At 39.3% G+C, this 13,438-nt stretch overlaps 1 protein-coding gene across 1 annotated transcript in view; it reads left to right on the top strand.

The window, feature by feature from the left end:
- Positions 1 to 13,438, top strand: part of RPRD1B (regulation of nuclear pre-mRNA domain containing 1B) — a 52,512-nt gene that overhangs the window by 12,965 nt on the left and 26,109 nt on the right. Inside the window, exons 3-5 of the mRNA XM_026009689.2 lie at positions 792 to 925; positions 9,447 to 9,559; positions 11,129 to 11,255. Coding sequence (XP_025865474.2) covers positions 792 to 925; positions 9,447 to 9,559; positions 11,129 to 11,255 — 374 coding nt within the window. The remainder of the gene's footprint in view (positions 1 to 791; positions 926 to 9,446; positions 9,560 to 11,128; positions 11,256 to 13,438) is intronic.

Below are 13,438 nucleotides of genomic sequence, written 5' to 3'. Positions count from 1 at the left end.
CTCTTCCACTTGCTGTCTGACATTTTCTGGTAAGCAGTTGTTGCACACTGAGTACTAGTTACAGTTATCTCATCGAAAATACTCTGTTTCAAGAGTGCAATATGTCAGGAAAAAACCATACAGCTTCTCTTAGATGTAAATTACAAAGGGCTATCTTACGCTCAGTATGTTCTAAGATTATCCATTAAATACCTTTGTGGGAGTGGGGACTAGTACCTAACCCAGGATTAAAATGACTGAAGTAGTTGAGATCAGACTTGGTATATGTGTATTTTTATATTCATAAGGCATCTTGAGGTGTTGCTGTATTAGCATTGATGAGTTGTGGTGAATTTATTCCCCATTTTTAAACATTTGTTTTTTTTTAAAACCATGTGTTTTCTACCCTTAAAGGTTTTGGCTCCCTTTAATTTCCAGCAGAATGTCTGGCACCACATTTCAATTAATGTCTTCTTAAAAAGCAAGCTGTCACATTTGAAATGATCAGTTTTTGGTAATTCTCTTTAACAATCAGCCTATTGGCTTTTTGCCCTAATTTGACCCATCTTTCAAGAGATAAAGAAAGACTGATAACTTTTATAACATATTCCCTCTGTCTTCCCTGCATGCCACAGGAAGAATGCAGTTTCTGGTCAAATTTTGGGTATCTATTTATCACAATATGTATCATACTTTTCTTTCTGTTTTTAAATATGTAAATCGTTTAGTCAGTTGTTTTTAAAGTAGATCTGTCCTAATTAAACACAAAAAAATCTTAAGCTTATATCTATCTTTTCGTCTTTTCTGGGCAGAGAGGCAGATGAAGGCTGTAAAAAACCTTTAGAAAGATTGCTGAACATCTGGCAAGAAAGAAGTGTGTATGGCGGCGAGTTCATACAGCAGCTGAAGCTGTCTATGGAGGACTCCAAGAGCCCTCCCCCCAAAGGTAGAAACATCACCACATGTTTACAGCTCTTGGTCTTTGCCTACTTTCGAATCACATATGAAAAGCTGCAATGGGGGTTGCTGTGAACCACCAGCGATTATATGATTCTTCAGAGAGATGATCATAAATGATGGTGAGAATTTATGTAGTGCTCGCAGCGTGTAAGCCTGGTTCTAGTATTCATGCTATTCATCATTTCACACCCTTAACTTTTGCTGTCCTTGGCTCTCTTCTGCCTTGCAGAGACTTTCCTTGCACAAGGGAAAGAAACAACAACATTGTTTAGTTGTGGAGACCTAGGAAGTACCCTGGACTAAGATTTTGTCCTAGCCCTGCCACCGACTACTACAGGGTCTTGGATATGTCCCTTAGCCCTTTTCGAGCTTGGTTTCATTAAATATTGATGTGGTTTTGAAACATACTTTTGATGTTTGTCAGCTTGCTGTCTACAATTGATTTTGGTCTTTATTGAACCCAGGATATCCTCCAGAAGTGTGTACATGTATGTGTGTGAGCCTCACCAATCATCTTAAGAACTTAGGTTCTTTTTTTCTTGAAAGAGGAGTAAGATCAAACATTACTTGTTTCTTGGTTTTGTGGTTAGTTGTGGTTTAATTCTAGTTGGCACGACATGTTTTTGAGCTACAGATCTGATCGGACTGCACGTGAACTCATTGCCTAGAGTAATGAGTCCAAATACTAGCATAGTACTTAGGACCCTTTATAATCTGAACTAGTTTACTTTTGTAGATTCTTCTGCCATTTCCTCACATACGACATGGTCTTTGGCCATAACCAGCAATTTCTTTTCTAGATGCTCTCACAGTACCTCTTCCTTTGCACCTGGTGTTACCTCTGCCCGAAATGTCCTCTGCCCCTTTCACTGTGTGGTGAACTTTTCTTTAGAATGCTATTCTCATTTTGTTGTTTTTCCTACCTTGCCTTGGGCACATGTAGCCTTTTCTGTCCATGTTTCTCTAGTACTTTGTACATGCCTCTGCTGTAACATTTAACCGTGGTTAGTTTACCTGATAATATCATTCATTCAGCAATCCTTTACTGTGTACCTTTCATGATCTCTTCCAGATCTGAGTTTATATGCATTGTAAGGTGGGGTAACTTTCCCATAAAACTACAAGTTAGAGGCTTTGTAAGAATGACATAGTGCTTTTAGACTGCAAGTCATTGTTGTTTTACTTAGAGTTGATGGGAAACAATTTTGAAGTCACTCGGGTGGTAGCTTCTGAAAAGCAAGGTGTTCCCTACTTTGGAATTCTGGTAGTGTTTGTATTGTGCCTTTTGGAGGTGTTCTGCACAGTGCTGGAGAATTATTCAGCATTCTTTACTCTTAGACTTCATTGGTAAACGGTTCTGATTTTTTTTTTAAAACACCTTTAGGCAAGTAGGAGAGCTCTGAAAGACAATGTTGGAAGCTAAGTATTGAATTTCAATTCAACAAGCATTTGCCAGACATGTGCTTTGAGTAAATGACTATGTTAGATGCTATAGGACTGAGCAGAGGAGTGAGACATAGTTTTGCACTCAGGGAGCAGTCAGGCAAATTGGGGAGTTTGTGGCAGTGGTAGATTTGAAAATAGCTCCATTGGATTTCTGATTTTTTTTTTTTTTTTTTTTGAGCTCTAGACATTATAGCCATTGAGGCAGTATTCCTCCATGTTGGAGGATAATGCTGATTGAAGGTGATTACTCTTTCTCTGTGCTGTAAAGATGGAAGCACGTATCAGAAGGTTCCAACATTTGTATTAGTCTCCACTAACTCAGTCTATCTCCTCACCATCATCATTGGACCTGAGTTATCAAAATATTTTTATCTCAGTCCTTTCAAAATATTGATGAGTTCTCCAGAATTTTATTTCCAAATTTAAATAGTCCTTTTATATTGCAGCTTTGATTCATGGGTATTTCTTTGTCTTGAGACAGCACCAGAGTTTACCTTGAAATAAAAGTTTTCCTGTGGAACTTTGACAGTGAAGGATAAATGAGCCTAAGAATTTTGTTTTAGAAGTGAAAGTTTCTTGGGGCGCCTGGGTGGCTCAGCGGTTGAGCATCTGCCTTTGGCTCAGGTCATGATCCTGGGGTCCTAGGATTGAGAATCCTGTATCAGGCTCCCCAGAGGGAGCCTGCTTCTCCCTCTACCTATGTCTTCTGCCTCTCTCTTTGTGTTTCTCATGAGTAAATAAATAAAATCTTTTTTTTAAAAAAAAAGAAGGAAAGAAGTGGAAATTTTTTGGGTTCATATACCCATTTCCTCATGTGTAAGACTCATGTGTTCTAAAGTCATCTCTCTGTTCTTGGGCATACTCAAGCTGTCACTGGACTGAATGGAATTTCATTATTTACTGAAGTCACACATTAGTCACACAGTGTTCTATAGTTGTAGCAGGATTTAGAAAAGAAAGGTAGATACAAAGGAAATGGTATTTATTGAGCTTCTATTATGTACCAGCCCTTCTATTAGCTGCTTTTCATGGTAGTGTATTTTAGATTCTTAAAACTCCTCTATTAATTTGGTATTATTTTCATGTTTCAGATGAAGATACTAAGGCCCAAAGGGTATAGTAAATTTTGTCCAAACAGATATAATAAGAGGAGAATTCATGTTCTAGTCTGTATGACTTTAAAGCCTATGTTGGTGGGGGTTTTTGGTTTTGAATTTATTTATTTGACAGAGCACAAGCAGGGAGAGTGGCAGGCAGAGGGAGAGGGAGAAGCAGGCTCCTCACTGAGCAGAGAGCCCAATGTGGACTCGGATTCCAGGACCTTGGGATCATGGCTTGAGCCAAGGCAGATGCTTAACTGACTGGGCCACCCAGGCACCCTAAAGTCTGTTCTTCGTACCATACTTTTTCCTGAAAGTACATGGATTCAGTAGATTTGAATTGGGGTATGAATTCATGAGCAGTTCACCCAACTTTCTTGGACCTTTATATAGTTAGTTTAGCTGTTATGAGCAAGGGTTTGAAACCAAGTTTCCAGAGTATGAATCCCAGCTCTGTCACTTCCAAGCTGTGTGAATACATAGCATTAGACCTCTCTGAGCTCAGGTTCTTTATTGTACAACATGGCTAGTAGTAGTAATAGTAGTAGTGACACCTTATAGTGTTGTCCTGAGGATTATTTGGGATAATGTAGGTAAGATATTATTAATGAGGTGATGATAGGACTTTTATTTGAGCCCCCTCCCCCCTCGGTTCTAATATCTAACATTCTGAGTTTCCCAGTATGATCCAGTGGTAGATGTAGGAGGAGACTTGTTAGTATTCTTAGTCCCTCAAATTTTGTGCAAAACTAGAAGGCATAGTGGTTAAGAGCATGAGCTCTAGGCCCAGATTCCCGTCTGGACCTGGCCACTCAGTTCGGTGAGACAGTACTGGTAAAGTACTTTCAGAGGAGAGAACAATGAGGGAGCTGTTGCAAACATTTCCTGATTCTTTTCTCATTATAAAAGTAATATAAAATTAGTGGGCTTTGTGTGTGTGTGTGTATGTGTATATATATATATATATATATATATGTATATATATATATATATATATATAAAATTTATTTATTCGTGGTAGAGAAAGAGAGAGGCAGAGACACAGGCAGAGGGAGAAGCAGGCTCCATGCTGGGAGCCCGACACAGGACTCGATCCTGGGACTCCAGTATCACATCCTGGGCCGAAGGCAGGCGCTAAACCCCTGAGCCACCCAGGGATCCTTGGCTTTGTGGTTTTTCTGTTGGTTTATTTTCATTTATTTACTTGTTTTGTGTTTTTTTTTTTTTTTTCATTTGTTTTTTAATCCCAGAAAAAAATTTTTTTTTTTTTTTTAAGATTTTATTTATTTATTCATGAGAGACACAGAGAGAAAGAGAGGCAGAGACACAGGCAGAGGGAGAAGCAGGCTCCATGCAGGGAGCTCAACATGGGACTCGATCCCAGGTTTCCAGGATCACGCCTCAGGCTGCAGGCGGCGCTAAGCCGCTGCGCCACTGGGGCTGCCCAATCCCAGAAAATTTCAAGTGGATTCTTTGGAAGACCTAGCTTTACAGGTAGATGGCTGCATTTCATAAAGTGTTTGGGAGACTTTAGGTTAACTTTTGCCTTAAAATTATTTTTGTGGTCTGCTGTAGTGTCTGAAATTCTACCACAATCAGGTCTCTAAGAGGCATATTATCAGTGCTTAGGTAACCAGAATTATGTGAATGTTAGCCAAGTATGAGAGCCCTAGAGACACAGGGACAGGTTGGAGGATAGAATAGAGGACAGTACAGTATGAGGACAGGCAGTTGGGGCCATCCTTAGTGTTTTCCCTGCCTGTAAACAGAGTGGTTGAGTGAGTCAAGAAGAAGTGTAAATGCTATGATCAGAAGCCAAATTGATAGTGGGAGGGTGCCTTGTCTTAAACTCAGATGTAGGCGTGAGACTGACAGATTTCCTAGGCTATTTTTAATAGCTGCCTGACTAGATTGAGAATGTTGGGCATCATAACTGCTAACTTAGTACAGATGAGTCAGGGGACAGTTAATAGAGCAAGCTGTCCCTTCTGTGTAAAGGGAGGCATGTAGACATTTTTGGTACAAGCTCTGTGCCACCTGTTGTTAAGAAGTTTCCAACTCAACTCTGTTGACACTTCCCTAGGTATTATAGGGAAATAAGATACTTAATGTTTCTATCAGAGAGGTAAGGGCTGTGTGCCTGCTGGCTGCATACAGAGCAGCAAGGTCTGGGTGCTGCAGGAGTAGAGGGAGATGATGGCTCAAGATGCTGTTGCCCTTACCATAAGTAGGCTTTGAGCTGAGGTAGACTCTGTAAGATCATTAGAGGCCATTCCAGGTTTTTGAGTAGAGGCACAGTGGGTAATTCATTGCATAAGAGTGTAGTCTAAGTTAGAAAAGGAGCAACTAGAGACAGGGTGACCAGTTGGGACAGTGGTCTGGACAAGGCATGAAAAGGGCACATTTCTGATAAGGAGAGATCTGTTAGATACATCTCAAGTGTAGAATCTCCTGGAAGTTGGGACTTTTGGAGATTCTGGTGATCTCCAAGGCATTGTACTTGGAAGATAGGGCCAGTGGAAGTGTTTATAGTTTAAGTAGGTAACTCAGGAAAGGAGGAGCCTTATGGGGGAAAATGATGAATAATTCATTTCCAGTAGGTCCTCCAAGTGGAAATAGAGAACTGAAGTAGGATGACTGGTTATCTCTTATTACACCTATTTCCATCAAAATGGCAAAGGACATAAATGGGCCTGCAGTTATTTTCATTAGTTTTATTTCAGTCTTGTAATGCTGTGAGTGTCAGTATGAAGTGGTAGAAAGTGCTCCAGTTTAGTGGGCAGGTGACTTTGGCTTTAGAGCTCATACTTAAGCTCCTTGACTTTGGACAGACCACGCCTATGGGCCTGAATATGCTCATGAGAGACGAGGTGGAGAAAGCAAAGACAGGTCTAAGACCTTCCGTTGCCTAAATTCAGTGATTCTGAGGGTCCTAAGGTATTTAGTGTGTGTGGTTTTTATATATAATAACTTCTGTATGAGAGTTTGAAACTGAAGGATTTGAGTTCTGTAATTTTTCTCTTTTTAAATGTATTTAACAGTTGTTTAATTGAGCGCTGTTCTAAGTGCTTGGAAATAAAAAATTTGAAAAATTTTTTGCTTATGTGCTTGTATTTTTGTGGCTACTTCTAACATATGGCCACTTTGATGCTGTGGTGGCTAAGTGCCTATGAGGGTCATACCACATACTCCACACTAATTAGGCAGTTAGTGTGTGCTAAGTACTGTTAGATATTTCATATGCAAATTATATATTACTAGATTTTCTGTCTTAAAAGTATGGCAGTCATTGTTTGCATAGTGCAGGACTGTAAAAATGACCATGTAAGCTGAAACCATGCAAAATGATCTTAATCAACGGGAAAAATTATGGTTGTTCTATGACTTTTAAAAAATTTTCATCAAAGAATTGAGAACTCACTGTAGATTACAAATCTATATAGGGAAAGAAAGAGGATAGTGACACTAATAGTTACCTAGCATGCTAGAACATAAAAACATTAGAAACATTGAGAATTAAAGTATTTTTATTTCTTTGTAATGAACTTCACAAGAGAGGTTTGACGAGAGCTGGCCTTATTGTATAATCTATGGTATGGAGCAAGCATCCTAGAAGTTTGTATCGCCTCCGGCAGTTTACCCTTGGTGTTCTCCATGTTGTAAGATACGTTGGAGAGTTCCTATAGTGTGAAAAGTTTTGTCAGCACCACTTCCCTTGGACACCGTCATCCTTGTCATCACAAGCACTTTCTTCAGAAAGTTTCTGGAAGGGCGTGGCAGTGCCAGCATCTCTGAAACCATCTGCGTCTTCTACAACTCCGTTTATGTACCGTTTGCTTCCAGCGTGAGCTTTAGTTTTAGTTTCTGGGCTGCTCTTTGATCGTGGTCATTTTCAGTCAGTTCTCTGTTTTGATTATTCACTTTTATGAAATGTCATGTGAATCTGATCACCAGGAGACAACACACTTTGCTGTTTGTGAACGGAAATAACAGCTCTCCAGTAACCAACCAGTGACTGGAAAGAAGTGATGTGGTCACTGAACATGATACATTTCTATTATTTACGTAGTGATGTGTGGACTAAAGTTAGCAAAGTTTGTTCTTTATGCAGTTACTCAGAGTGAATATGCTGCAGTACTGAAATTTGAACCTTGGTGTGTTGGGAGACTGGTGTTATTTAAATCTTGGTAACAAATCTGTACATAACAGAATGGTACAAAGTGAGGGCTGCCTGTGCTGCAAATGTTGCCATTTTCCTTTATTTAGTAGAACAGAGGGACAAAGCTAAGAAAAAATAAAACCCTTGGCATTCACGTCAGGCATAATTTGGTCAGTTAATGTGTAAGGTAGGAGCAGGAACTACATCCTTGGTTCCAGGAGAAAATGTTTAATTAAGCAGGAAGTGTACATTATTCTGTTTATAACTCAGAGTTCTGAGACAGGTGCATGGTGACCCCTCCTTTGACAGATGAGAGAGTGTTGTATGCTGCTGTGGAATTTGATTGCAGTGGGAAGAGCACAGATTTTGAAAGTCCTACCTTTAGACAAGTGTTGAATCTCTTGGGTTTCCTCTCCGTTTTCTCGCCTGCAAGCTGAAGATACTACATCTCAGAGTTGCTAGAAGGACTAAATGTACAGAAACTATTGCAGTGCCGGGCACACATTACCATCCTTTCTTTACAAGCGTATCATTTAGACTTATGTCCCACAGATATTTGACATTTATTTTGTATTGTCCAATTTGATCGAAAGGAATGATTACTTTGGAAGGGCACATTTATCATAGCCATTTAAAAGCAGACAATACAGATGATAAGTGTGAATGTAACCTGTTTGTCTCAAAAGTGGTTAATTCTAAAATAGTGACTTAAGTAATTTCTCTCAGTTGTATCAGTCCTTTTTCTCAGCAATGGTTATTTTTAATTTTAAGGTAAAATAAGATTTGTTTTGTTTTTAGAGGGAGAGTTTAAAGGGCAGCGCGTGTAGAGTTTCTGACACAATTTTATTGATAGGTTTCTCTCTACTACAGGTTTATCCTGCTTTCCGAAAATAGACCATTCCTAAGTTGAAATGGGATAAAGTGAAGAAGCAGTTACCATTAACTTATATGGAAGATTTTTTGAGCATTCCCAGACCCCAAAAATAACCTCACTTGGGCTTTTCTGATATCTTAGGCCACATCTTGCTAACAGATGCACAAAATAAAATTGAGATAAAGCACAGATGCTCACAGATAAAGCTCAAAGCTCTGGTGGCTTGATGCTGAGTCGCTGAGTGTAGTTGCCGGACAGGAGCTTAGCAGGGCTGCTCTGGCTGCTTGGGGTGCGTGCTGCCTCTACAGCCACTCTGCGAAACACATGCTGACCACTATTTTCACTTTAGGCCTTTCTTTGTGAAAGCAAAAATCCTCTTTGAATTTCTTTTGGTTAGCAAAAACAGGTACTATTACTGTAGGTATTTCATAAAAGCAAGCTTTAGAAAAGTGGGGGATACCTTGTTTTTGTTTTCTGAGATTATCCTGCAGAGTGTATAGTATTTCATTTTATATGCAATGTATTTTCTATAAACCTTTCATACATTGGCTTGCTTCCTTATTTTGTCTCATGGGTTTCTTACCACTTTACTTCTTCTTGTTAACTATTTTTAAGAAATAAACTTTTAATTAAATGTGTTTGTTTAGTAGGTTTCTTTTTTAGATGTTTGTTTTTTGGTTGTATTTTTTCAGTAAGTCAATCTGAGATGACAGACCTGAGACCATTTTTGACTCTTCAATAATGTAGGGAACTACCACCAATTTAAAATAACTAGCATATAGGTTAATGTTCAGCCGTCTTTGGAAATGTATACCCCTTTTGCCCTTTTTTTTTTTTTTTTTTGCATGTGGCCCATTGTGCATAGCATTTGACTCTTACCTACACAGGCTGTCATGACCCAAATTTGTGCCCTTTTTCTTTCCTCTAGCAACAGAGGAGAAGAAATCTTTGAAGCGAACTTTTCAGCAGATACAAGAGGAGGAGGATGATGACTACCCTGGAAGCTACTCTCCCCAAGATCCTTCTGCAGGACCCCTCTTGGTATGTCAGAACTCCCAAGAGAGTAGGGCAGAGTGGTCTTGATGGGGTGACCGCTATTTGAAGATTATGGCCACAGGGTGGCGCCAGGGACCAATAGTATGGAATCACCCGAGGGCAACTCTCTGCACTGGGTGCAAGACCCACCGGTAAAGCTAGCCAGGTAGCAGGCTTGCCTTTGTCGTTGCACGCATGAGTCTAGATAGATGTATGTGTTATATGGTATTTGGACTTGACTTTGTTTCACTCCTAGGAGTTGAAAATATTCTCAAAGAGTAGATTTTTGTGAAAGGGTAGATAATGCTACAAAGACATTTGTCCTCTGCCATGGCTTTTCTCCTATAGCATGGTTTTTTTTATATAAGTAGACAACTCATTAGTTTCTAGGACAGTCGGTGTGGCAATAGCAAATTTTCTACACTATCATCTGTTCAAATATTAAAATGGAGCTGAATTTTTAATTATACATTTGCATTGTTTAGCCCTTCATATAAATTAGCTCATAAACTCGGTGGTTAGTTAAATTTTCCTGTTTGTTTATTACTTACTAATTTACTTACTGTCAAAGTGAGGCTAAAAGATTAAATAACTTGCCCAGTGTCTTAATTTGAATCTGGGTCTGACTGACCTCAGAAATTACTGGGATCTTTTACGTGGCCTCTCATTTTGCCTAAAACAGCTCTACTTTGTTATAGTAAGGCCCACATAATAGGAAGCGTGTCTGGTTTGTGTCATATTAAATTGAGTTAGATGGTGGATGAAGCGAAAATGGTGTTAGGCCATATAACTTTGCATTTGAAAACTTCCAAGGGGCCAGTCTGAATTATTAGCTTTTAGAATAACTGGATAACTGTACTGCCGTCTGCTTTGCCAGTTACTCCTGGATCATTATGGACTGGTGAACCTAGCAGCATTCATTGTTTTCTGAGGATTTAAAATTACTCTTTTTAGCATATGAAGTATGCATTCTTGGTTTGCTCTTTTCTTAGTCTTTTCCTCCTTTGTTTGTAATTAATGAGTTTGACACATTTAATTTGGGGAGTGGCTGCCAAAATGGAAACTGTCATCTTTGTGACATTCATTTTATAAAGCAAATCCAAGAGAGAATTGAAGTAGGCAGTGTCACTTCATTTTATCAGCACGCAGTTGTTCAGCATCTGGTACATATGCTTTTATACTATACTGGAGACCAGAGCATTTTGTATTAGAAGTTCTACATTATTTGAAACTAAGCAATATGAACCAGACTCCTTTTTTTTTAAGTTGCCAAAAACATGCTCTTTTGAAAAGTTGAAGATTTTTCCCCCCCAGAATTATGTAGAATCTTCATGTTCTCTATGAATGTTAAGTCTTCATGCTATCGGCTTAGAAAAATTAACTTTTTACATTCTCTTAGAATCCATTATCCAGTCCAGTCACTGACCTCAATATAGGCGGTGGTACTAAAGACCCGTATTTTAATAAATATCAGGAGTGATCATTTTTAGGATTTGCCTCCACCTCTTTTAATTCTGGCTTTTTTAAATCCCCTACATCTCAATGGGCAGCATTGTTTGTGCTTTCATTGTACAGACTGAGGAACTGATCAAAGCTTTGCAGGACCTGGAAAATGCTGCATCAGGGGATGCTACTGTCCGGCAGAAGATTGCTTCTTTGCCCCAGGAAGTGCAAGATGTTTCTCTGTTGGAAAAAATAACAGGTGAGAAAGTAGTTTAGGAGAAAGGTTAGGGAAGAGGGACATCTCTCTAATGCATCAAACCCTAGGACATGCTTACATCTGCAGATACAGACTTCTTCTATGTGGTATTGGGTTTTGCAAACAGTGAAGCTGTTGAAATAGTCCATGCTTGAATAGTGATTCTAGGAACTATGCAGAAATGCTGAACTCTTAAGTAATGTTTGTTGAAAACTCAGGGTAAATTGTGTGATGTGGGGTAGCAGAAGACATCAAATTCATAATCCTCTTAACGAAAAAAAAAATTATGATTCGGTGCTGTGTGATTTCTGCACTGTACACAGACACACCCCATAGATGATTGTGCCTTTAATGCCAAGAATGCCAGGTGTATATTGTTAATCATGTTATTTTGCCCTCTTGATGATCACCACCACCAACCCCCCCCCCCCCCCCCCCCAGTTAAACAGGGAAGGACTTGTAACATTATTCCCACTTTATGCATGAGAAATTGAAAGGAAGGAGTGAAGCACGAACTAATATTTATAGGAGTGAACCAGATACTTCTACTCTTCATGATAACCTTTTAAGGTCACTGAATATATATCCCCATATTGCACAGGAGGAAATTGAGGCTTTGAGAGGTTAGGTGTCGTCAAGCAAGACTGTCAGCTCCATTTTCCCTGCATCTGTTTGCTTCATGTCTCTGTCCCATTTTGATAATTGCAATATTTCAAACTCTTCTATTATATTTGTTATGTTGATCTGTGATTAGTGATTAGGACTCCCTGAAAGTTCAGATGATAGCATTTTTAGTCACAAAGTATTTTTTTTATTACAGTATATACATTTTTTTAAAACCTAATGTTTTTGCAGGTTTGGTAGAACACTGTAGTGTAAACATAACTTCTGTGTGCCTTGGGAAACCAAAAAACTGATTTGACTCGCTTTATTGCGACATTTGTTTCATTGTAGTGGTCTGGAACTGAAGCTGCAATATCTCCGAGGCACACCTGTATTTTAAAGGTAGCTGGGGAAAACGGTTCTGATGAGATGACCTTTGATCAGAGGCACGCTCCCCTGAAGATTAGGAAACAAGCTGTGAGGATATCTGAGGGAAGGAAGTACCCCCCAGGCAGAGGGTACAGCCCCAAGTAAAGACCTTCAGGTCAGGAGCCTGCTTAGCTGCAGGACACAACACAGAGGCTGTCTGAATCCTACAGGCAGCATTTGGGCTCACTTTCACTTCCGAGCTCCAGCACTTGGAGCCTACTGGATCTAGTCTGTAATCCTTCCACCTTTTCTCAGCCTCCAATCCTTTCTGGCCTTAACTTTCTTCACTACTCAGTGTGGTGAAGAAAGCGATTCTTCATAATTGCTCCCGTACCTATGCCTTAAATTTGGTTTTCTCTGTCCTCTTTGCTGTGGTCTTCTGGCAAAACCCCAGCTTTTCTCTTAGTTAAGTCCAACTTTTGAGGTTATTATAATGATCAGTTTATTTATTTATACTGTTAGAATCCTAGTCTACGGTTTGGCGCCTGCCTGTGGCCCAGGGCGCGATCCTGGAGACCCGGGATCGAATCCCACGTCGGGCTCCCGGTGCATGGAGCCTGCTTCTCCCTCTGCCTATGTCTCTGCCTCTCTCTCTCTCTCTGTGACTATCATAAATAAATTAAAAAATTTTTAAAAATTAAAAAAAAAAAAAGAATCCTAGTCTATAAAAATTGGGAGCAAATTAACATAAAACTAGCAATGTATGTGATTTTATTTATCTGTTTACACTGAGCTAAAAGTCTCATGTCTCCTAGCCTTTTTTTTTTTTTTTTTTAAGATTTATTTATTTATTTGAGAGAGAGTGTGTGCACACGGGAGTGTGGGCAGGGGGAGAGGCGGAGGGAAAGAGAATTTCAAGCAGACTCCCTGCTGAGCACAGCGCACCGTGGGGCTGGATCCCAGGACCCTGAGTTCATGACCTGAGTTAAGAGTTGGACCTTAAAAAAAAAAAAAAGTTGGACCTTAATTGACTGAGCCACACAGGTGTCCTGCTTTTTTTAAATAAAAATTTTATTTTGATTTTTAATTGTAGTAAAATACACACAGTTTACAAGCTTAATCATTTTTAAGTCTACATTTCAGAAGCGTTAAGTACATTCACATTATTGTGCAATTTCCAGAACTCTTTTCATCTTTCAAAACTAAAACTTTAT

Source organism: Vulpes vulpes, chromosome 14 (assembly GCF_048418805.1).
Source record: "Vulpes vulpes isolate BD-2025 chromosome 14, VulVul3, whole genome shotgun sequence".
NCBI lineage: Eukaryota > Metazoa > Chordata > Mammalia > Carnivora > Canidae > Vulpes > Vulpes vulpes.
This window is presented reverse-complemented; position numbering and strand designations above follow the sequence as displayed.